The sequence below is a fragment of the Crotalus tigris genome, unplaced genomic scaffold (assembly GCF_016545835.1).
Source record: "Crotalus tigris isolate CLP2741 ecotype Arizona unplaced genomic scaffold, ASM1654583v1 scf7180000017628.32516253702:7417878, whole genome shotgun sequence".
NCBI classification, from domain to species: Eukaryota; Metazoa; Chordata; class Lepidosauria; order Squamata; family Viperidae; genus Crotalus; species Crotalus tigris.
In genome coordinates, this window is record NW_024096523.1 from 6,710,169 (window position 1) to 6,735,381 (window position 25,213).

The 25,213-nt window shown below is 38.5% G+C and overlaps 1 protein-coding gene across 6 annotated transcripts in view; it reads left to right on the forward strand.

The window, feature by feature from the left end:
• PTPRU (protein tyrosine phosphatase receptor type U) overlaps positions 1-25,213 on the forward strand; it is a 691,901-nt gene that overhangs the window by 575,628 nt on the left and 91,060 nt on the right. For all 6 annotated transcript variants that reach the window (XM_039334369.1, XM_039334366.1, XM_039334364.1 and 3 more), the window contains one exon: positions 489-646. In XM_039334369.1, the coding sequence (XP_039190303.1) occupies positions 489-646 (158 nt within the window). The remainder of the gene's footprint in view (positions 1-488; positions 647-25,213) is intronic.

Sequence of the window (25,213 nt, forward strand, 5' to 3'; positions counted from 1 at the left end):
CACCCTTACCTATCTCAGTGGGTTGTTGTAAAATGCCACTTGAGTTTCTGGGGTGGGGGGAAACGAGATAAATTGAATGGATATTTAAATAATAAATGAGCGGGCTTGAAATTCTGGGAACAATTGGGAAAATATGCCTGGGGGGTGATCAGATTTGGAAAAAAAATGACATGGCTTTAGCTTAAAGTGATTAGACCCATAAACATGGTATTAGGACAGGAATTGTGTGGAAATTCTGCTAATTCTGAAGGCGACTCCATTATTGATAAAATTTTAGAGCAGTCAAGAAGCCCAGCCTCTTGACTTTTCTAAGGTATGCATCCACAACAACTTCAGAAGTTGCTTCTCTTCTAAGATTAGCCCCAATTCTTTTGTCCTCTCATTTTTCTCTTATTTTTGTCCTTTGGCAATCTGCTTATAGAGAGAATTCAAAGTGGATTGCACAGTGTAACATTTGCCTACTTTCCTTCTTTGTAATCTTCCACTAGGAAACCTGTCAACATGACCAAAGCCACAATCAACTACCGCAATGAGAAAACACACACGATGAGTGCAGTTGATCAGAGCTTCACAGACCGGAGTACCCTTCAGGAAGATGAGAGGCTGGGATTATCTTTCATGGATACTCACAATTACAACAACAGAGGTTAGTTTCGAAGGAATACATGTTGTCCTGATTCTAAGCTGGAGCGGTAGAATTTATATAACAGAGCAAAATAGATTTTATTGGTTCTTCTGCTGGTAGTACAGTGAAGTTAGGATTAGAGTTAAAGTTAAGCTTCTTTAGGCTCTGCAGTTGGATTTTATATGTGGGTTTCTTTATTTATTGTATTTATTTAGTTATTGATATCCCAACTTTATCATTTCTTATAAATAACTCAAGACAACAAACATACATAATTCTCCTTTTTCCTCCTATTTTCTCCATAACAACATTGTGAAATGAGTTGGGCTGAGAGAGAGAGGGACTGCCCTAAAGTTCTCCCAGCCAGTTTTCATGACTAAGGTGAGACTAGAACTCCCTGTCTCCTGGTAAATGGCAAAGTCATCCACCTGGCTTTCATGCCTAAGGTAGGACTAGATCTCACAGTCTTCTGATGATTGGCCCAAAGTCACCCAGCTGGCTTTCATGCCTAAAGAATAACTAGAACTCACAGACTCTTGGTTTCTAGGCTGAGGCCTTAAGTGTTATAAGAAGAATTGTCTGCCACACGGGTTATCCAAAAAGTCAAAATTAAAGCTACAACAAGTACAATCAAAGCCTTTTTTATGTGCATTGTGACACATGTAAAAAGGGAGCAGGGCTTTGATTTCATGAGATGACACAGTGAAATCCAATCAAGTCCAATCCTTTATTTGCTTACAGATGACAGACAGAATCTTGTCAAATTAAAGCTATAACCTTATAGCTTACTTAATATATCCTGAGGGATTCTAGGATGTGGCTACCTTAAACCTCTTCCCTCTTCCACCATCCAGTGTGAGACTATGCAGTCTCCTAATCTGGCCCCACTCTGGGAAAGCTTGATTTCTCCAAAACTCTGCCCCACTAATCCTCCAGTGCATGTTTCATCATGCATGATTTGACTCAACACCTCTCTGAAGATTCCCCTGCCAATTTTTAGGACAAAATTTCTACTGATAGTAGGATGAAAGTAGGGTTAGCCTTCCCTGGAGTCTGTGGTTCAATCTAATGTGAGAGTTAGATTAAGAAAGAAAGAAAAAACAGTTTTATTGGTCCTGGATCTCTTCCAGTACATTCCTACCTGAGTTTTCATGAATTTTAACATTGGTTGGCTCTTTGGAAGTGTTATCAGTTCAAATTGTCAGTACTAATCTTCTGGGCTGTGCACACAGTGTTATCTGATAAGGCTGATTACAATTCAGACTCTTCTGTTCTCCGCTCACTTATGCAATCAGTCTATTCTTTATCTTAAAATTGCCACCTCATGTTTTTATAAGGTTTCCCCCCATTTAGTTCTCTGGCTTCAACTCATCTTTGAGTTAGGCCTGTAGTCCAATCTTTAGACATTTGTAAAAGGTTTAAAATGCTTCTTTTTCCAGGATCTTCAGGAAAATGGAAAAACCTCCTCCTAATTTGATTTGTGTTGTACTTGTATTTGTATTAAGAATTGTTTATCCTGAGTACAGGTAGTCCTCGACAGTTCATTTAGTGACTGTTCAAAGTTACAGTGGCACTGAAAAAAGTGACTTGTGACCATTTTCACACTTACAGCCATTGCAGTATTCCCCAGAGTCAGATTAATTTGGATGCTTGGCAATTGACTCATATGTCCCAGTGTCATATGATCACCTTTGGTGACAAGCAAAGCCAATCACTTAACAACCGTGTTACTAATTTAACAACTGCAGTGATTTACTTAACTGTGGCATGAAAGATCATAAAATGGGGCAAAATTTACTTAACAATTGTTTCACTGAGCAACAAAAATTTTGGGCTCAGTTGTGGTCGTAAGTCAAGGACTACCGATATTAGATGATATTAAGATAGGATACCATTGATCATGATATAGTTTTATTGTGATTTATATTTTATATATACTGTAGATCTGATTTACCTTGACTGTGCATAGTATAATAGACATTTTCACACAATTCATTTGTCAGGAAATGAAAAAAAGCCATCAGTCATAGTGTATTGCAGAAAGAACAAAAATAAATGTCCCTTTTGATGCTACTTCAGTATGATGAAGGAAAATCCATTTTTGGCATTTCTTTCAAATAAGAAAAGAATTGTTTAGCTCCAACTGGCTTAGCTAGTCTGGTTTACATGCCCCTCTAACTGCCTGTTTGCTGAACATTGTCACGATTTTGGCTTGGCCCATGAGAGTGGCTAATCTTTTGTTGTTTCTGTGTTTATTCTGGAATGTGGAATTCCTGAGAAATCAGTAGAACAGTCAACCAGGAATTCTGCTGTTTGATGGGTGTGTACCTTCTCTGCATCTCTGCAGGGTGATATGCACACAGATGTGTTCTGGGGGTATCGGTAAATGAAGTGCATCAATACACTCGTACACATATGCACACACAAACACCAATATAGAATGGGGATGGGAGAGGGAAGAGATACTTTGTTTGAGGGTGAGAACGGAGAGAAAAAGAAATATATACCAAAAAATGTTTATCATATGAATATCTTTTTTGTTCTTCTGTTCATTTGTGTCTGATTCTTGAAGACTGCCTGAACAAGTCCCAGCAATTTTCTTGGCCAGGTTTTTCAGAAGTGGTTTGCCATTGCTTCCTTCCTTGGGCTGAGAAGGACTGGCCCAAGGTCATCCAGCTGCTTTGTGCTTAAGGTGGGACTAAAACTCACAGTCTCCTGGTGTCTTAACCACTCTAGCAGATGAACATTTGACCTAGCAGATATGAATACTTGATGAATAGCTACTTGACTTAATTCTTAGAACTTAACTACCGGTAAGTGGCTTAGATTTCTACTATTGCTTATAATGCAAATTGCTTTGCTGCTGGTTTCTTCCTCTTCCCATTCTACTTTTTCTGCAGGTTTAGGAATGCCAACAGCTTCTCCCCTTAATACACTCTTGTCTAATTAATTGGCACCTGAACCATTTGGAGTTTGCATCTTCCCATGTAGAGTCCATGACTGCTTTTTCTTTTTCCTGATTCTTTTCTGTAGATTCTTCTTTGGGTTCAAACTATCTAAGGCCCTTTCCTGGCTCTTCTCCAGATCTTCTGGCATCTGGTTCTCCCAGTCCTGGACTTTTCTGATCCACAGCTTGTTTGGTTACATCTCATTCTAGCAGCATCTCCTGCCAAATTTAGGGGGGGGGAATACCTCTCTTCCTGTTCTGGTTTCTATTATATTTCTTTTTTATTTAAACCTTACATGCCCATCTGCAGGAGTCTCTAAGGAGTTTACAACATTTCCTTCCTTTCTCTGCAGGTCCCTATGTACCTAAACTGGGCAGCTGACAGACCACCGCAGAGAAAAATATTGTGATCTTGATAGTTTCAGAGCAGTTCACCCATCCACATTCTTTGTCTATCAAAACCAATTTGGGGTGAAAATTGGGTCTAGATGGAAGAAAAGAAAGAAAGAGCGGGGGTGGGGGGAACAATATAGAGATTCGGGCTTCCCAGCATTGTATTTGGCTGCTCCAATCATTCATTTGGCTGCTCCAATCACTCAGAGAGACTTTTGAGAATGGGATTGTTTGACATGAGCATATTGATCTTCTATTTCTCTGACAATTCTATCGATCTCTTGTGAGATTGATAGTCCTGTCAGAGGAAGCACATGGTAAATAATAAAACTTAAGGTTAAATAAATAAAATAAGGCAAAAATAAGGTTTCAGACCTCAACCCTGCCTGCCAAATGTTCTGCTGACAGTGGTTTTTCCTGCTGATGTGTAATTCTCACTGGGAGGGGAAAGGAAGATAGAGAATCCAGCAACCTCTGCCTTGAACATGGGGTGAATAAGACTGCAGACATACTGCAGATGACTAACTGCAGTGAGAATTAGGGCATTACCTGGAACCCTCTGGTTACCTTGAGGCTAAGATAGCTATCTTCTTTACCTTTTCTTGCTCATATATATACCTAGGCTTGATACATACCAGGATGGTTTGCTTCTTTCCATTGATGATCAAGATGGTAAGAAAAATTGGATATGATTCTGAACTATATAGAGTGGTCCTAAGTGACAAATTGAGCCATGTATGGTTTAAAGCAGTGTTTTTAAAGCTGGCTGGGTAATTCCGCTAATTGAAGTCTATCTATCTTAATGTTGCCAAGGTGGAGAAACACTGCATTAAAAGGTTGCCTGAGTATATGCAATGAGTTTTGGCTTGCTCCATAGCAGAGAATTGCATGCTCCAGAGTTTACTTCAGGATACATTATTTGGATGCAATTTGCCCATAGGATCCTGATTCACTTTTACAGTCAATACAATTCAATTTTGCAGTTACTAAGATTGTTGGCTGTGCCGGTACAAAGATAGCCAGGGAAATGATTGAAGCCTGGGAAACGGGCCCCTTGACAGTCCACAGGAGTGCTGATTTACTACCAGCTTATCAGGTGCTTAGGAGTTGAGGACTTGGCAGCACAAGGAAACAACAGCCAATTGCTAGCCATCAACACACCAATCAACCAATAGGAAAGCACTACATAAATATGACTCATAGAATAGCCCAAAGCACATATTTCAGTAGAGAGAAATTCCCTGAGGATGGGCTTCAGGATGAATCCAAAAACTTGGAAGAGTAAACCTTTGGTTCCAGTGACCAACCCAGATTGGATCTTACAACATTATTGTGAGATGTGTATATTTGCCTTCATTCTTTTTTTTTATGTAAAAAGTTATATTAACAGTTACAAAATAAACCCAATAACTCCCCCCCCCACTTCCCGGAGCCAAATACAGGGTATATCAAACATATTAAACATAATTAATTAAGTTAACAAATATATTAGTCATAAGCTAAACAACTTTAACAATTTATACAACAATTAATATCATACTTAACCCTTAACTCCCTTTAAACCTTATTATTAATAATACTTATTTTTTTAATCATAAAATAAATGGAACTTTTCAGTTCCATATTTAATCTGAAGAAGACAGAACTCTTGGAATAATTCTTCCAACAGGAATCCTTTATTAAGAAAAAGTGGTTGCAGGGGTGCTAGACAGGACTTGGGGTCCAAGCTCTCCAATTCAAGGTTTTAAGGGTTTCCCCAGTAGCCCCACCCAATCAACCCCCTCTTTCAGCGACAGTCTCAGGCATTACACTTCCACCCCCCTTTTCATTACTGCTCGGCTGGATGGAGACTTCAAAGAAACTACATGAAAGGAAAACGGCCCCATTCTTATGGTTAGTTCTTTTGCACTACACACATTCAGTTCCTTAGAAGTATACTGAAGGAAGTGAGGGCCATAAAGCCCCTTTGTTCTCCCCCTTCTCTCCCTCTTATGGCAGAATCCAGAGAAGGCAGAATTGGGGTTTTCTATATTTGATAACTGGAGATGAAGTATAATTGGATTCTGACACCCAATAACTCCCCCCAACCCCACCCCCCCACTTCCCGGAGCCAAATACAGGGTATATCAAACATATTAAACATAATTAATTAAGTTAACAAATATATTAGTCATAAGCTAAACAACTTTAACAATTTATACAACAATTAATATCATACTTAACCCTTAACTCCCTTTAAACCTTATTATTAATAATACTTATTTTTTTAATCATAAAATAAATGGAACTTTTCAGTTCCATATTTAATCTGAATATAATCTATCCATCTTCTCCATACCATAATATATCTGATCCTTTAAATAAGCAGAAATTTTAGCCATTTCTGCCAGATTGGAAACCTTAAATGTCCATTCTTCTAATGTAGGCAATGAATCTTTCTTCCAATATTGACCTATCAATAACCTTGCCGCTGTAATTAAATTCAACATTAAAATAGTTTCTTTAACATCAAAATCCTCAAAAATCCCTAATAAAAATAGTTGAGGAGTAAACTTTATCTTCCTTTTAAAAATATTTTGAATGTTCCACCAAATCATAATCCAAAAAGCCTTAATATTTTTGCAAGTCCACCAAATATGAAAATAAGTTGCATCAGAACTACCACATCTTCAACATTTGGGCTGTAAATTAGGATACATACAAGATAACTTTTTAAGATCCAAATGCCACCTATAAAACATTTTATAAAACTTTTCTCTTAAATTTTGAGAAATTGTGTGAATTTAACATTTCTAATCCAAATTATCCAATGGGATTGGTTCCTAAATATTCTGAGCCCATTTCACCTTACAATCTTTAACCAATTCCATTTCCAAATCCAATTCTATTAAGATATTATAAATTATTTTTATATGAGCCTTGTTCTGATCTTTAATCTGTATTATCAAATTTTCATCTCCTAATGTTATCCCCACTTTCTTGTCTAAAGTCCACCTGTCCATTATTTGTAAATATTGAAACCATGACTGTAAAATGTTCTCTTGCCTTAATACCTCCAAAGACTTTAATTGCCAGTCATTACCTGACCATATAAGTACCGTAAATGCCGGCATACAAGGCGACCCAGCGTATAAGACGACCCCCGTCTTTATAGCCGGGCCGCATTCCTAGAACGTCGTCTTATACGCCGGAAACTACCAGTATTTCCGGCATATAAGACGACTCGGTGTATAAGACAACCCCCGTCTTTGGCGCCGATTTCAGCGCTCGCGGAAGTCGCCTTATACGCCGGCATTTACGGTAATTCTTTATACGAAATTTTTCCAAAATTCATCCCCTTCGATATCCCCTCTATTGCGTGTCCAGGAATCCCCCAAATAAGTATTTTATAATTTAACCTATAATAATACCTCTTCCAAACTCGAAGTAGGGCACTTCTTAAAATATGCGATTTAAAAGCCCGATCAACTTTCTTATTAAAAACTAAGTATGCATGCCAACTATATAATAAATCTCACCCTTCGAGAGAAAGAATATTTTTATTTGTTAAATTAAGCCAGTCACTTATCAAAGTTAATGCGGCTGCATCATAATATAATTTCAAATTAAGTGCTTTAAGTCCTCCTCTTTCACGAGCATCTTGCAAAATCTTAAACTTCACCCTTGGTTTCTTCCCAGACCATATAAATTTATTGCTACCCTACTGCCACTCATCCAAATTAGCATCTTTTTTTAAAATAGGTATCATTTGAAACAAAAAAAGAAACTTTGGTAGAACATTCATTTTGACAGCTGATATTCTCCCCAACAACGACAGTTGCAATTTTTTCCAATCATTTAAATCCTTTTGTACTTTTGTCCATAATACTCCATAATTATTCGTATATAATTTTCCATTAGAAGCAGTTATAAACACTCCCAAATATTTAACCTTCTTCACTATCTGAAAACCTGTAAGTCTAACTAAAGTTTCATTATCCTTCTCAGTCATATTCTTAGATAATATCTTAGTCTTATTGTTATTAACTTTAAAACCAGAAACTTTTCCATATTGAGTTATAAGTTCCAATAGATAACTAACTGATTGAATCGGTTGTTGTAAAGTTAAAACCAAATCATCTGCAAAAGCTCTCAATCTATAATCATTATTATTTATTTTTATTCCCTTAAGTAATGTAGACTCTCGAATTTGAATTAACAAAATCTCCATTGTCAACACAAATAACAAAGGAGATAAAGGACAACCTTGTCTTGTACCCTTTTCAATATTAAAAGTCTCTGTCAATCCCCCATTAATAATAATTTGAGCAGACTGCTGATGATATATAGCCTTGAGAGCGTGTAAAAACTTATCTCCAAAATTCATTTTTTCAATTAATAAAAACAAAAATTTCCAGTCTAATTGATCAAAAGCTTTCTCAGCATACAAAAATATAAAAGCCACAGGAATCTGATTATTCTTATCCAATACTCAATTAAATTAATAATTTGTCTTGTATTATACTTCATGTACCTTCCTGTTATAAATCCTGATTGATCACTATGAATTAAGTCCTTCACAACCAGCATTAATCTATTTGCCAAAATTTTAGAAAAAATCTTATAATCTACATTTAAAAGAGATATAGATCTATAATTTTTAGGTTCAGTAAGATCCTGATCCTCCTTAGGAATTAATGATATAAAAGCCCTCTGCCAAGAAGGAGGGATCGAAGCTCCCAACAATATACCATTAAAAAAGTTCTTTTAATGGCTCTATCATTTCTTGACTTAACATTTTATAGTACTTAGCCGTTAATCCATCTGTGCCAGGAGCCTTTCCAATCTTTAACTGTTTAATAGCAAAACCAATTTCCTCTGAAGTAATTAAACAATTCATCACATTTTGTTGTTCAATAGAAAGTTTAGGAAAATGCACTGATTGTAAATACTTCTCTACATCTAAAGCCTGTATATTATTACTAGCATATAATTTTGTATACAAATCTAAGAAACACTTTTTGATCAAATCTTGTTGATAAACTTCACTACCTTTATATTTTACTTTCTCTATAATTCTAGCCTTCTGTTTTTTACGTAATTGATAAGCCAACCACCTCCCTGGCTTATTAGCATTACAAAAAGTATTATGTTTCATATAACGCAAATTAGTTGCAACCTTATCTGCCATTAACATATTGAATTGCTCCCTAAGCAAATTTATAGAAACCTTTAGCTTATTATCCATTGGATTTAAAACAAGACCCTTTTCTTTAGATCTTTTCTTCAATTTCTTTACATTTTTGAGTCCATTTAGACCTAAAAGCATTATTCATATGAATCAAAAAAACCCTCATGTAAGCTTATTTGCCTTCATTCTTGATAGTCAATACTATTTGGAATTCTTGGAGAAGGGATTTCATATCGTTGATCCTAAAGGAGGATCAAGATTTGACCCAGCCTAAGAATTATAGACTTATATCTCTTTTGAATACAGATTATAAGATTTTTTCAAAAATATTGGCAAACAGGTTAATGCAAGTTTTGAAGCAATTGATCCATAGTGATCAATCTGGATTCATAACTGGAAGGCATATGAAATATAATGTAAGACAAATTGTTAACCTATTTGAGTATTTGGATAAGAATAATCAAATCCCTGCAGCTTTGATATTTTTGGGTGCGGAGAAAGCTTTTGATCAATTAAATTGGCAATTTTTATTGAGAGTTGTAGAGAAAATGAATTTTGGGGATAAATTTTTGTATGCTCTTAATGCTATATACCAACAGCAATCGGCACAAATTATAATTAATGGAGGATTAACAGATGCATTTAAAATTGAAAAGGGTACTAGACAAGGATGTCTATTATCCCCATTGTTATTTGTTTTAACAATGGAGATTTTATTAATTAAAATTCGTGAATCAACTACAATAAAGGGAATAAAAACAAAACAGAATGATTATAGGTTGAGAGCTTTTGCCAATGATTTGGTTGTAACATTATCTCAACCGACAGATTCGGTAAGGGATTTGGTGGAAATCATAACCCAGTATGGGAAAGTTTCTGGTTTTAAGGTAAATAATAATAAGACTAAAATACTTTCGAAAAATATGTCTATGAAGGAAAAGGATATGTTAGCTAAATTAACAGGTTTTGAAATAGTGAAAAAGGTTAAATATTTGGGAGTTCACATTACAGCTTCTAATGTTAAGTTGTACAAAAATAATTATGAGACATTATGGGTAAAAGTGCAAAAGGATTTAAATGATTGGAAAAAATTGCAGTTATCTTTGTTGGGGAGAATTTCAGCGGTTAAAATGAATGTTCTTCCAAAGTTTCTTTTTTTGTTCCAAATGATACCTATTTTGAAAAAAGATGCCAACTTGGAGGAATGGCAGAAGGGTATTAACAAGTTTATTTGGGCAGGGAAAAAACCAAGAGTTAAGTTTAAGATTATACAAGATACATGGGAAAGAGGAGGACTTAAGGTGCCTAATTTAAAATTGTATTATGATGCGGTGGCTTTAACGCTGATTAGTGATTGGCTTAATTTAACAAATAAAGATATACTTTTTCTTGAGGGATGGGATTTATTATACGGATGGCATGCATATTTTATTTATAATAAAAAAGTAGATCAGGTTTTTAAATCTCATATTTTAAGAAACACTTTATTACGTGTCTGGAAGAAGTATTATTATAGGTTAAATTATAAAATTCCAATTTGGGGGATTCCCAGACATGTGATAGAGGGGGTATCTAGAGGAGTGAATTTGGATAGGATTTCTTATAAGGAATTACTTAGTTTGGTAGGGAAGGATTGGCAATTAAAATCTTTAGCTGAGTTGAAGCAAGAAAATATTGTACACTCTTGGTTTCAATATAATAATTGTTAGTTAGGTGGAGTTTAGATCAAAAGGTTGGTATTACTTTAGAGGATGCGAATTTGGTAAAACAGATTAAAGATCAAACTCGAGCCCATATAAAGAGAATTTATAATGTTTTAATAGAATTGGATTCTGAGACGGAGTTAGTTAAAGATTGTATGGTAAAATGGGCACAAAAAATTCAAGAGCCGATTCTATTGGACACATGGGAGACAATTTGGGTTAGAAATGTAGAATTTACTCAAGCTCAAAATTTGAGAGAAAATTTTTATAAGATGTTTTATAGGTGGCATTTGGATCCCCAAAAGTTGTCTTGTATGTATCCCAACTTGCAGCCCAAATGTTGAAGATGTGGTAGTTTGGATGCAATTTACTTTCATATTTGGTGGACTTGTAGAAATATAAAAGCTTTTTGGATTAAAATTTGGTGGAACATTCAGAATATTTTTAAAGGAAAGATAAAGTTTATTCCTCAACTATTTTTGTTGGGTATTATTGTAGATTTTGATGTTAAGGAAACTAATTTGATGTTGAATTTAAAAACAGCAGCAAGGCTGTTGGTAGGTCAATATTGGAAGAAGGATTGTTTGCCTACTATAGAAGAATGGACGCTTAAAGTGTCAAATTTAGCAGAAATGGCTAAGATTTCTGCTTATTTGAAGGATCATTCACAAGAAAGATACATTTCGGGTTGGAGAAGATGGATAGATTATATTCAGAATAAATATGGGACTAAAAAGTTCCATTTATTTTATGAATAAATTTTAGAATATTATTATTCTTATTACTATTATTATTAATAGTTTAGTATAGTGGAATTTTTATTATATTGTATTGTTTATGAATTAGGATTTTAATTTGTTTATATGATTAAGTTTATTTGCAAATTGTTTATTCTGTGTTAAAAGGGAGTTAAAGCGCATTATATTTGTTTATCTACATAGTTGGTTAATGTTAGTTAGATTATGATTATTATATTTGTTATCCTGTATTCAGCTCTGGGTAGTGGGGGAGGGTGGGAGGGTGGGTGGGTTTGGAGTATATTTTGTAATTTTTGTAAAACTTTTTAATAAAAAAAATACTATTTGGAATTCTGGGCAAATTCTCCTGGTTTAATTAGCAGCCTGCAGCCAACGGTATGCAATATGAGGATCAAGACCTATCTCTGCAAAGATGTTGAGTTTGCTTTTTTTATGCAAATGGTGGGTAAAAACTGATGAAAATCTTGCCAAGGAGCAGCAGGCAAAGTAAGCAAGTACATAATTTGTTCCTTACCACATTGTAAATATGAGGTACATATAATTGAAATTTAATAGCGTGGAAAGGGATGGGATGTAAATGGAAAATGAATGGATCTTAGAATGGCACACTTTTAATTCTATGGTCTTACTTTACAGGGTTAAATAAGTTATTCTGTTACTGAGATTAACCCCCCATGTCAGAATCCAATTATATTTCATCTTTAATTATCAAACATAGAAAATCCCAATTCTGCCTTCTCTGGATTCTGCCAGAAGAGGGAGAGAAGGGGGAGAACAAAGGGGCTTTATGGCCCTCACTTCCTTCAGTAGACTTCTAAGGAGCTGAATGTGTTTATTGCAACCTCAAAGAGTTTGAACCTTACCATAACAAAGGGGGCTATTTACCTTTCATGTAGTTTATCTGAAGTCTCCATCCAGACGGAAGAAAGGAGTAAAGGGGTGGATTTGTGATGCCTGAAACTATCACTGGAAGGGGGGGTGATTGGGTGGGACTACTGGGGAACCCCTTAAAACCTTGAATGGGAGAGCTTGGACCCCAAGTCCTGTCTAGCACGCCTGCAACCACTTCTTCTTAATAAAGGATTCCTGTTGGAAGAATTATTCCAAGAGTTCTGTCTTCTTAAGATGCAAAGTGGGGTGGGTCCTTACATTAGACAGGACTTGCAAAATTAATCCACCTGGAAGGGAGACCCTTGCCGGGGGATTTTGCAAAAATTTATCATGTCAGACAATGGAGCAAGAGAGGGGGAAAACTCCCTGGAAAGAGAGCCGCTGACTCAGTTGGAACCTTGCCAGATGTTGGGATCCGAGAGGTCAGATTCCTCAGGAGAAGAAGTAGTGGAGACACGGGACCACAAGCCTCGCTGGTCAATGGGCGTTGGAAAGAAAAGTGAGTGGGGAAAGGAATCAAGAAAGGTGACCCTGAGACGGGGGACCAAGCAACCAGAATGGAAGCAGGAGATGGAGAAATCCCTGCACGCAAGTGAAGAGGGAGGAAGCTGGGCACCGTACTCAGACTGGATCCTAGAGAAAGCTATTGACCTGATGAAGAGAACTCTCAGCTCCCTAGGAGAGGAGAATCCTGAGCCCTACGGCCGCCCCAGCTCCTGGAGCCACAAAGGGAAAGACACCGAGGGGGACGTGGAACCTGCAACCCCGGGGACATCGACTGATCCAGTAGCCCCCACCCACTACCGGACCACAGATGGCAATCTGGACGGAAGACACTACCACCAACAACGGAGGCACCGATCCATTCCAAGACGTCCACCGTTGGAGGTGAAATTCAAAGGGAAGCCAACACGCTTGGGGTTTTTCCTAACCCAAGTCCTGAGCTACATGGAGAAATACGGGCAGGACATTCCCAGCGACAAAGCCCGCATCCAGATCATGCAATCTGCCCTGGATGGACCGGCTGCAGATTGGGTGGTGAACTTGCATGACTCCAATGCCCCAGAGCTCAGTAACTTCAACCGTTTCATGTCCTCTTTGAGAAGACGATTTGAAGACCCCCTGGCTGATCGCAAAGCCCGTGAAAGGATAAAAACGATGAGGCAAGGCAAACGCCCGGTGGCTGAATATACACAAGAATTCCGGGCCATTGCCAGCAAATTGAATTGGACAGAAGACATCCTCCTTAGCCATTTCAAAGAGGGACTAAACTATGATCTATATGATGCTTGCCTGCCCCGAGGGGACCCACATCGACTTGAGGAATGGTACGTCTTGGCAGAGGAAGCAGAGATCGACATATTGAAGAGGCACCACCGAGGAAAACAATGGAGCCGCCCCCCGCCTGAGCTGACACACGAACCGGTGAAATCATCGGCTAGAGCCAAGAAGCAAATGGGGTGTTTCAAGTGCGGAAGAGAAGGGCATCGAGCTCTAGAATGCCGCTCAAAGGCCCCCCAGCCCAACCCAGACAGATCCCCAATCAACAAATCCGGAAAGTCTTCAGCTAAGCCAAAAGAAACGGCCATGAGAATGATGGAAATTGCAGAACCCCCCACTTCTGCTCACCAAGGGGAAAGAACTCCAGCCTACACCACAGGGCGGTGGATGCGTCAGATGACAGCTCGGAGGGCAAAACCCTGGTAAGTGGATGCATCACACCCATCTTCAAAACAGTGACTATATTAATCCCCCCCATGCCCGAAGCTGTGAAGGTGAAAGCCTTAATAGACTCTGGCTGCACCCGCTGCCTCATTAGCCCAACACTAGTGGGGAATCTGGGCATCCCATCCAGGAGACTGGAACAACCAATCTCATTTGGCCACTTAGATGGATCCATAGCAGGGGGGGGTGCCAGCTACCCTAGCCACTCTACCAATACACCTCTCCCTGGGCAAACATGAAGAGGACATAACGTTTGTGGTGACCCCAGGTATGGAATGGTTGAAAAAATGGAACCCCTGGGTAAATTGGAGGACGACAGAAATCAAATTCCCAAAGGGGGACCCTATGGACTTAAAACCCCAAGGGAGGCTACCACAATCAAGAATAGAAAAAGCATCCATAGGAGAGGAAAAAAGATTAACAGAAATACCAGAGGAATATAGAGACCTTGCTGAAGTCTTCAGTGAGGAGAGGGCGAATGAGCTCCCCCCCCACCGACCCACAGACTGTACCATTGAATTCAAGCCTGGGGCAAAACTCCCGAAGCCCAGATTATACTCCATGAGCCCAAAGGAGAAGGAGGAAATGGAAAGATTTATAAAAAAAAACCTAGAGAGAGGTTTCATTGAGCCAGCCAAGCCTAAAGTGGCTGCCCCGGTCCTTTTTAGAGAGAAGAAGGATGGCTCTTTACGTTTATGCGTGGATTATAGGGCCCTGAATACAATCAGTGAAAGCAACCTATACCCTCTGCCCCTCATGAAAGACATGCTGTCACACCTATCGAAAGGGAAAATTTTTTCTAAACTAGACCTAAGGGAAGCTTACTATTGCGTGAGAATTAAGGAAGGGGACGAATGGAAGACTGCATTTAACTGCCCCATGGGGTGCTATCAATTCAAAGTCTTGCCATTTGGATTACAAGGGGGCCCTGCAGTCTTTATGCAATTAATCAATGACGTTCTAAGGGAGCACCTGTTTAAGGGGGTCCTTGTTTACTTGGACGACATTCTTATCTTTACTGAAACAAAAGAGGAACACGTCAACCTTGTCAGAGCGGTTTTAAAGAAGCTGCGAGCCACCCACCTATATGCCAAACTCTCAAAGTGCGAATTCCACCAGGAAAGGATAGACTACCTAGGTTATCGCATATCCCCACAGGGCATTGAAATGGACCCAGAAAAGGTCAAAGCAGTATTAGATTGGGCACCACCCCGCACAAGAAAGCAACTACAAAGTTTCCTGGGCTTTGCAAACTTTTACCGCCAATTCATCCCCTCATTTGCCCAGATAGCCTTGCCCCTCACTAACTTACTAAAAATGAAGGGAGCATCCTCAGTAAAACCTAGCCAGCCACTAACATGGACAATGGAGTGCCAAGCAGTGTTTGAGAGACTAAAGAGACTTTTTTTCTGCCGAACCAGTACTAAGGCACCCAGACATGGACAAGCCCTTCATAATACAGGCAGATGCAAGTGATGTGGCAGTGGGGGCTGTGCTATTGCAAGAAAATGATGATGCAGTATTGCAACCCTGTGCATATACATCCAAGAAACTCACGGAAACAGAACAGCGCTGGCCCGTATGGGAGAAGGAGGCTTATGGGATACGTTGGGCATTACTCACATGGCGACAGTTCCTGGAAGGCAACAAAATCCCCTTCCAGGTGTGGAACGATCACAAAAATTTAGAAGCCCTGAAAACGTCCAGGAAACTCAATCCCAAACAAGCCCGCTGGTCTCAGCATTTTCACCAGTTCCAGTTTAAGCTCAAACATTTACCAGGGAGAAAGAACTTCCTGGCAGATGCTCTATCTCGCATGCCTCAATATAACAGCGCACGAACCACAGACTCTAGACCAATAATGGCAGAGTCACAACTGGCAGCACCAGTAACCACAAGAACCCAAGCCAAATTAAAACCACAACTGGACAGCCAAACTGGAATTGAATTCAGAAAAAGTTTGGAAACAGATGAATGGTTCCATAAAAACAAAAATGTGTGCACAATGAGAGACGGGTTGCCTTGTGTAGGGGAAAAGTTATACATACCAACAACCCAAAGAATCACATTCATGTAGCTTTGCCATGACACAAAATCAGCAGGGCATTTTGGATTTGTAAAAACTTTACACTTAATTAAACGGCAATTTTGGTGGCCATCAATAAAAAAGGACTTAGAAAGTTATGTTGCCAGCTGCCCAACCTGTGCATCGGCAAAGAGGTTGCAAGGGAAATCGCCAGGGCTATTACAACCAGTGGCAAGTCCCTCAGCCCCCTGGAGGGAAATAGCCATGGATTTTATAGTGGAATTGCCAGAAAGCAATGGGAATACTGTTGTCTGGACAGGTCACGGACTTGTTTTCCAAACAGGTGCACTTTATCCCTTGCCAAAAGATTCCCACTGCAAAGGCCTTAGCAAAACTTTTCATCCAGCACATTTACAGATTGCACGGGGCACCCCAACGCATCATCTCTGATAGGGGAGTGCAATTTACGTCTGCATTTTGGAAGGAATTTTTATCCCTCTTAGGGACCACTCAGGGACTGACATCTAGTCATCACCCTCAGACAGATGGACAAACGGAACGTTGTCATTCAGTACTTGAGCAATATTTGAGATGTTTTTTAAATTTCGAACAGAGTGATTGGACAGACTTACTTCCTTTTGCAGAAGTTGCCTACAATAATGCAGTCCACTCCAGCACAGGTTACACTCCTTTTCAAATAGCCACCAGTCAAAGTTTCAACCCCATGCCAGAATTAACCCCAAACGAACCAACGATCCCTTCGCTGAAAGAATGGATGGAGAAACTACAAAACACCTGGCCAATAGTCAGAAAAGCACTACATGAAGCTAGGCAGGCATACAAAACACAAGCCGATAAAAAAAGGGTTGAGCCTACACCATTCATTATAGGAGAAATGGTGTACTTATCTACAAAATACCTAAAGTCCCTACAGCCCTGTAAAAAACTTGGACCAAAATACATAGGACCTTTTCCAATTAAAAGAATCATAAATCCAGTAACAGTAGAATTAGAATTACCCAAAAATCTCAGGCAAATACACCCAATTTTTCATTGCAGCTTGCTGAAAAGAGAGCATCAGTCACCTCTACAGCCAAAAATCCCCCCCACCACCTCCAATCATGGTGGAGGGCGAACAACACTTCGAAATAAAAGAGATCCTTGACTCTACGAGATATCATGGAGCAACTCAGTACCTAGTTGCCTGGAAACACCTCCCTCCCTCACAAAATGAGTGGGTCCACAAACGTCATGTCAGAGCCCCGAAGCTATTGAAGAAGTTTCACACAGAGTACCCTAACAAGCCTGACTAAGTTGTATACCTGTTTTGTTTTCTTTCAGGTGGATCTCTCTTATTTTTAAGAGGGGCCGGATGTCAGAATCCAATTATATTTCATCTTTAATTATCAGACATAGAAAATCCTAATTCTGCCTTCTCTGGATTGTGCCATAAGAGGGAGAGAAGGGGGAGAACAAAGGGGCTTTATGGCCCTCACTTCCTTCAGTAGACTTCTAAGGAGCTGAATGTGTTTATTGCAACCTGAAAGAGTTTGAACCTTACCATAACAAAGGGGGCTATTTACCTTTCATGTAGTTTATCTGAAGTCTCCATCCAGACGGAAGAAAGGAGTAAAGGGGTGGATTTGTGATGCCTGAAACTATCACTGGAAGGGGGGGTGATTGGGTGGGACTACTGGGGAACCCCTTAAAACCTTGAATGGGAGAGCTTGGACCCCAAGTCCTGTCTAGCACGCCTGCAACCACTTCTTCTTAATAAAGGATTCCTGTTGGAAGAATTATTCCAAGAGTTCTGTCTTCTTAAGATGCAAAATGGGGTGGGTCCTTACACTACCCTGACATCAACTGGGAGACAAACTCCGCACCAAGTGGAAGATCAAACAGGTTCCTGGCAAACCTAGCAGACAACTTTGTATCCCAAAAAGTAGAGAAGGGAACTAGGGGATTAGCCATTTTGGATCTAATTCTCACTAACAGAGATGAAATGATAGAAGGTGTTGAAGCCATAGGAACCCTGGGAGGAAGTGATCATGCAATATTAGAATTCAACATTATGGAAGCACAAGCAATAGAACACAGTCAAACTAGAGTCTTGGACTTCAAGAGAGCTAATTTCAATAAACTTAGAGAGGGCTTGGGAAGGATTCCATGGATGAGAATCCTCAAGGGGAAAACAACTCAAGAAGCTTGGGAAATTTTGAAAAATGAGATAATAAAAGCACAGTCTAGCACAATACCAACAAAGAGGAAAAACAACAGCTCTCAAAAGAAACCAGCATGGCTGCATAAAGAACTCTCTGACAAATTGAAAGATAAAAAGGACAAGTATAGAAAGTGGAAAGAGGGGCACATAACTAAGTCAGAATATCAGCAAATAGCCCAAGCCTGCAAAGATGAAGTGAGGAAAGCCAAGGCTCAAAATGAACTAAGGCTTGTGACCAAAGTCAAACATAACAAAAAAGCTTCTTTCAACATGTAAAAAACAAGAAAAAAGTGAAGGAAATGATTGGTCCATTAGTGGGTGGAAGTGGCAAGAAGGTGACAAGCAACAGGGAGAAAGCAGAACTATTTAATTCATTTTTTGCATCTGTCTTTACACAAAGGGAAAAAACAGACCAACCTATCAAAAATAGTGCCATAAAAAACAAAATAGAAACACAAGTTAAGATAGGCAAGAAAATGGCAAGTGAGCACCTGTCCAGCCTAGATGAGTTCAAATTGCCAGGACCAAATGGATTACACCCCAAAGTTCTCAAGGAACTTGCAGATGTGATATCGGAACCACTGAACTATATTTTTCAAAGATCCTGGAACACGGGAACTGCCAGAGGACTGGAAAAGAGCTGATGTAGTTCCCATCCTCAATAAAGGAAAAAAAATGGATCCAGGAAATTACAGACCTATCAACCTGACCTCAATACCTGGGAAGATCCTGGAAAAGATAATCAAACAATGAATCAACGAACACCTAGAGGCAAACAAAGTCATTACTAAAAGCCAACGTGGGTTTGTCAAAAATAGATCATGCCAGACAAATCTTATTGCATTCTTTGACCAAGTGACAAAATTAGTGGATCAGAGGAATGCTGTGGACATAATTTACTTGGACTTCAGTAAGGCATTTGATAAAGTAGATCACAACCTACTACTTGATAAGATAGAAAAATGTGGGGTAGACAAAATCACCACCAGATGGATCCGTAGCTGGCTGACCAGCCGTACTCAGCGAGTGGTCCTCAATGGAACTGCACAGCATAGGTGGCACCATGCTCAATAGTAGTAACTGTGAGAGGGACCTCGGAGTCCTAGTGGACAATCACCTAAATATGAGCCAGCAGTGTGCTGCAGCTGCCAAAAAGGCTAACACAGTGCTAGGCTGCATTAACAGAGGGATAGAATCAAGATCACGTGAAGTATTAATGCCACTCTACAATGCCTTGGTAAGGCCACACTTGGAATACTGCATCCAGTTTTGATCACCACAATGTAAAAAAGATGTTGAGACTCTGGAAAGAGTACAGAGAAGAGCAACAAAGATGATTACGAGACTGGAGGCCAAAATATATAAGGAACGGTTGCTAGAATTGGGTATGTCTAGTTTAACGAAGAGAATGACAAGGGGGGAGATGATAGCAGTATTCCAATATCTCAGGGGCTGCCATAAAGAAGAGGGAATCAAGCTATTTTCCAAAGCACCTGAAGGCAGAACAAGAAGCAGTGGGTGGAAACTAATCAAGGAGAGAAGCAACCTAGAACTACGGAGAAACTTCCTGACAGTGAGAACAATTAATCAGTGGAACAACCTGCCTCCAGAAGCAGTAAATGCTCCAACACTGGAAGTTTTTAAGAAGAGACTGGACAGCCATTTGTCATAATGGGGTAGGGTTTCCTGCCTGAGCAGGGGGTTGGACTAGATGACCTCCAAGGTCCCTTCCAACTTTGCTACTAGTACTACTACTACTACTATTATTGATCATCGCACAGTCAGCCAGATGTTCAGACTGGATTTGGCATTTTGTCTACCTATCTGGGATAGGCAGATGTGGATCATTATTATTATTATTATTATTATTATTATTATTATTATTATTATTATTATTATTATTTTCTCCCCTGTGGTGAGGGAAGGGAGATTTTAGCCCTCCCTGTAGAAAAAGCAGCGACTGACTACGTAGGGGAGTTTAAAATGTTGAAAAAATAACTGGATCCCAATTGGAATTGTATTTCCTAAAGCTTGTGGACTAAAAGATTTTTTACTCTTTATTTTTTACTATCTATTTTTGTTGAAAATCTGGTTTTTTTCTTATAAACAAGAAAAACGGAAAATATTTTAAAAAATTCTGGGACTCAAAGGGAAACTTTAAAACATAGAGGCGACACCCTGTGGTCAAACTTGGTATCTCAATCTGTTATTCTTCAAGGGCTTGGCTGACAGCCCAGAAAGTAGATAAGGCATATGTAACCTTGAAAGTTTTGAAATAACAGCTGTGAAAAGCTCTACGGTGCTTCTTATTCAGAAAAAAATATTTTCTTTCTTTTGGATTTCTTAATTGTAAAGCCTCTAGTCTAAAATACCAATATGGAAGAAGATCAGGAACAGAATTCCCTTAAAGATAAAGATCAACAAATTCTTTTAATGTTGAAAACAATTATTCAAACTCTTATCACAGCTGATGAAAAATTAAGAGGCTACAGAAAAGAACCAACAGACAGCCTGGATATGAAAGCTCAAACTTTGAACACAACTAAAGAATTATCTATACAAAATACAACAGAAAAAGTGGAACATTTAAATACCATGCCAGAAGAATTAACTGCTCAACAAATACTGACTTTTGAAAATCCAGAAAAGATACTGATAACATGGAAAAAGGAAAAGGTTTCCTATATAAATCAGAAGAGATTGGAGGATCCAGAAAAAGAACAGTTGGAAGAGAAGATAAACAATTCAAAACAACCGTGTCAATTTGAAAAAATAAAGAGACGACCTGCCAGATCTACTAGCCCTCTCAAAAAAATGATGACCAGATGGTTTTGTCAATGTCAAATAACATATATGACAATACAAGAAGATTGGTTAAATGACCCAAAAATGACATGGAAGATGACTTGGCAAAGAAAAAAAGCTAGAATAAGATTGAAGAATAGAGTTTCGACCATCTTATGAAAATTTAAAATAGAATATATTTAAATAGATAAGATGTGTATGTTGAATATAAGATATTGCTATGAATTGAGATAAAGGAAAGCTTTTGGCCATTAAAATTTAGTAGCATAAATACTAATAGCTAAATTTGAATATTGATTTGTGTATAAAGAAAGAAATTTATGTACAAAGGTCATGTAAAGGTGAATAGGATATAGATAAGCTAAAATGTATTGATGAAAGTAATAAACAGGTCTATATGGAACATTGATTCAGGTAATTATTAGTTCAAACATGAGATAGCAGATACAAAGAGGAAGAGAGAGGAAGTATTAAATATTGAAATAAAAAGAAATTTTGATCACTAATTGAAGAAATTCAAAAAGTAGCAGAAAATAAGAATTTCATATTGTATTATTAATTTGTCGATATAGAGGGTGAGAAGTTAAATTGATAAGACATGTACTCTGAATATTAGATTTTGTGAGGAATGGTGATAGAAGAATTGGGAGTATTTAAAATCCTGGGAATGATAAATATCAAATATTAAATTTAAATATTAGTGGAAATTAAAAATGGAAAAATTTATTAGGTCATTGATTGTCTAAAAGATTGTATGTTAGAATAATTAGAATATATATAAACTAAAAACTATTGATATATGTAAGAAAGCTATGCTTTATGTGACTGATAGAATAAGAATTGTGTTAATTTACATATGGACAGTATTTATTAAGAGAAAGAGAAAGGAAATATTTAGGGTAGTAGTTTGAAATCAGTACTAATGATATCTGTATGTAATTGAATTATTATAACCCGCCACATGGCTTTTCAAATATGTGAATGTTGTATTAGAAAATCAATAAAATTTATATATAGTTAGGTAAAGTATTCCTAAGTCTAGAAATGAAACAGATAATCTTTATTATCCCACTGATTTTCTTGGAGAGAACAATTTACATTATAATTGATTTAATTCAGTTGCTCATTTAGCTCAAACTTCACAGTATTTTCTCTCTTCCACTTAAAATCTAATCTGCATTAGGAATTGTGAGTAGGCATTGCATAAACTGTAATGCAGCATTCAACCTGTAATATTTACTTAACCTTCTAGCAATCAACAAAGGATACAAGACAAAAAAAAAATTCCTATTTCAACATCAGCAGGAATAACAAAAAGGCTGCCAGTGTCACAGAATTATAGAATTGGAAGGGATTACAAGGATTATCTAATCCAATGTTTCCCAACCTTGGAACTTTAAAAAGTGTGGACTTCGGCTCCCAGAATTCCACAGACAGCATGAGTTAAATCCACACATCTTAAAGTCCCCAGGTTTGGGGCACACTGATCTACTCCAACTCTCTGCACTGTGGGGGGGGGGGGAGAAGAAAAACAGTAAATCATTCATGAGATATGGCCATCTGGCTTCTTACAAAGATCTAGAAATCAGGAAAACATACCCTCTGGTAGGGTAGAGAATGTTTGGAGATCATTATGATCTTAAATCTCTGGTCTGTAAGGCACATTCAATGCAAAACTGAAAATCTTCCTGGAAAGGATCATGGTGGAGTAAGTCTATTTGTATTCTTGAGGATCTTTGCAAATGTGCTTCTTAATTTCTGTGGCACTTTGACTTCTCTTTCTTTGTATGTTGAAGAACACTCTGGGCACCAGAGAAAATGCTCTCCCAAACATTGTTCAGACTCTCCAAAGAGATCCATTTGCTCTTTTCTAATCTAATCTAGGAATCCTAATACTTTCTTTCAGAAAGAATAGGGGTGCGATCACATGTTTTCTTCACCTGTGTTGTTACTTTTGCCATTTTTCTTCTATAACCTCTTCAGATGGATTCTTTTAGGAGACGACTTTTGATGCTTTTTTTAAAAAAGCAGAAAACCAACCTGATGATTTTAATATTGGAAATGGCTGTTTCCAGAATGGCAGTTGGTATGATCTGGCCATCCATTCTTGTTAAATGTTTGGCTTTTGGGCTGCACCTTCTGGAACATATTATAACCTGGCTGGTGGAGCTGGTTATTCTGGCATTCTCTCATGGATCTCCCAGGCTGTTTTCAACATGGTTTGCTTCAGCACCATTTGACTGGTTGCACTCTGAAAAGCTTTCTGAAATGCCTGGGCCTTACCTTAAGAAATAATAGTTGCCAAGAAAGTTTAGCAACAGTTCAATTTTAAAACAGGCGTCTTTGCTGTTGGGACAACATGCTCTCAAGTCTTCTCGATTGTACCTTTCTTAGGGGAAAAAATTATGTCACAATGCAGCTTGGACCAAAGCACTGTGGGATAAAGAGAAACCTGGTGAGCCTAGGAATGCCAGTGTTTAGCAAAACAGACTTACAAGAAGTCAATTATGGATAGTCCAGGAGGAAGTATCTACAGCTGGTTATCTTAAGCTGGCCCTTCACTTAAATGACTTATAGGATGTTTCTCTGCTGCTGCCTTTCTAATGCCCCAAGGTATGCTTTCTTTTTACCGACTCTTAGGTTTCTACTTGATGTCTGGTGTGGCTTTATTTCCTTTATGATTTTATATTATTTTGCTTCTTTTACTATGTGACAATGGATGTTTGCATCAAGAAGACTTGCTGGGCTTGTGTACCTCAGGTTACCATACTTCCTACCCACCCTAGCAAACAACAACTTTTCCGTTTGTCTAGTCCATTCAGGCAGAGTGAGTGAACTCCAGGTCCCCTCAAATGATGCCATCTTATGGGACCAAGGATATCTACCTTCTGTGTCACTCTACCTGCCTTCTGGAACAGCATCCCTCCCCCCACCTTACTGAGCTATAGATGGCACCAGTGTTTTTTTTTTTCTAAAAACAAAAAAGGTGCTGGAACTCACACACTTCATACAACCTGCCTTGCCTACCCTACAAGGTTCCATCCAAAAAAGGTGCCGGAACTCCGTTCTGGGCGTTTTATGAGAAAAAAGCCCTGGATGGCACTCACTTACTCTTAAGACCTGGCTCTATTCCCAGGCTTGGGATTAGTGTCTCTGTGAAGCCCCTGTTGTGGTTTTTGTTCTTGTTATGGTGGTTTTTTGTCACACTTTGTTGCTATGTTTTTAACTGTTTCAATATTTGCATGTTTGAATGTTGCAAGTTGCTCAGAACTTTTTGAAGTGGTAGATTTAAACAACAACAATAACCTTCCTTGGCTCACTAGTTAAGAAATGTGATTGTTGATCATGCTGAAAGTCATGATCTTTCCTTTGCTTAGGAGTCCTGATTAATGGTTATGCTACAACATCTGGGCTCACACACTCTGCAGTTAGGTACTTGCCTTGATGGTTTTTCAGCAGCTGCAGGGGAACTTATGACTGGCCTTTGAGATATTGCAGTACGGTTCCCATCATCTTTCAACTCTGGTAATGCTAGCTGGAGGTTCCTTTGAGCTGCATTCCATTAAAATTTGGTGAACCATGGATTCCTCATCTGTGCATCACATAAAATTCTGCAGTAATACCCAGTTACCATGGGTTTCATTTATTGATCTGTTTGTCAATCACATTTATTTTTGGCTAGCTTCAGTCTTTGCAAGTTGCTTCCAGGGGACTGGTGATGGGAATCAGAAGTCATTTCTTCAACTGCTTCTTCTAGGTTTCTGTCACAGTGACTATTTTAAGCTCATCCCTTCCTTTCATCTCCTCTTTCCTTTTTTCATTCTCGTCTCTTTGCCCTTTGATCTTTGGATAGCAAAGATTCTCTAGCTTGACAAAGCCATGCCTTGCTAGACTCACTAATTGCTTTCTATTCCTGCAGCTCTTATTCACATCTTTCATCTTTGTGTGC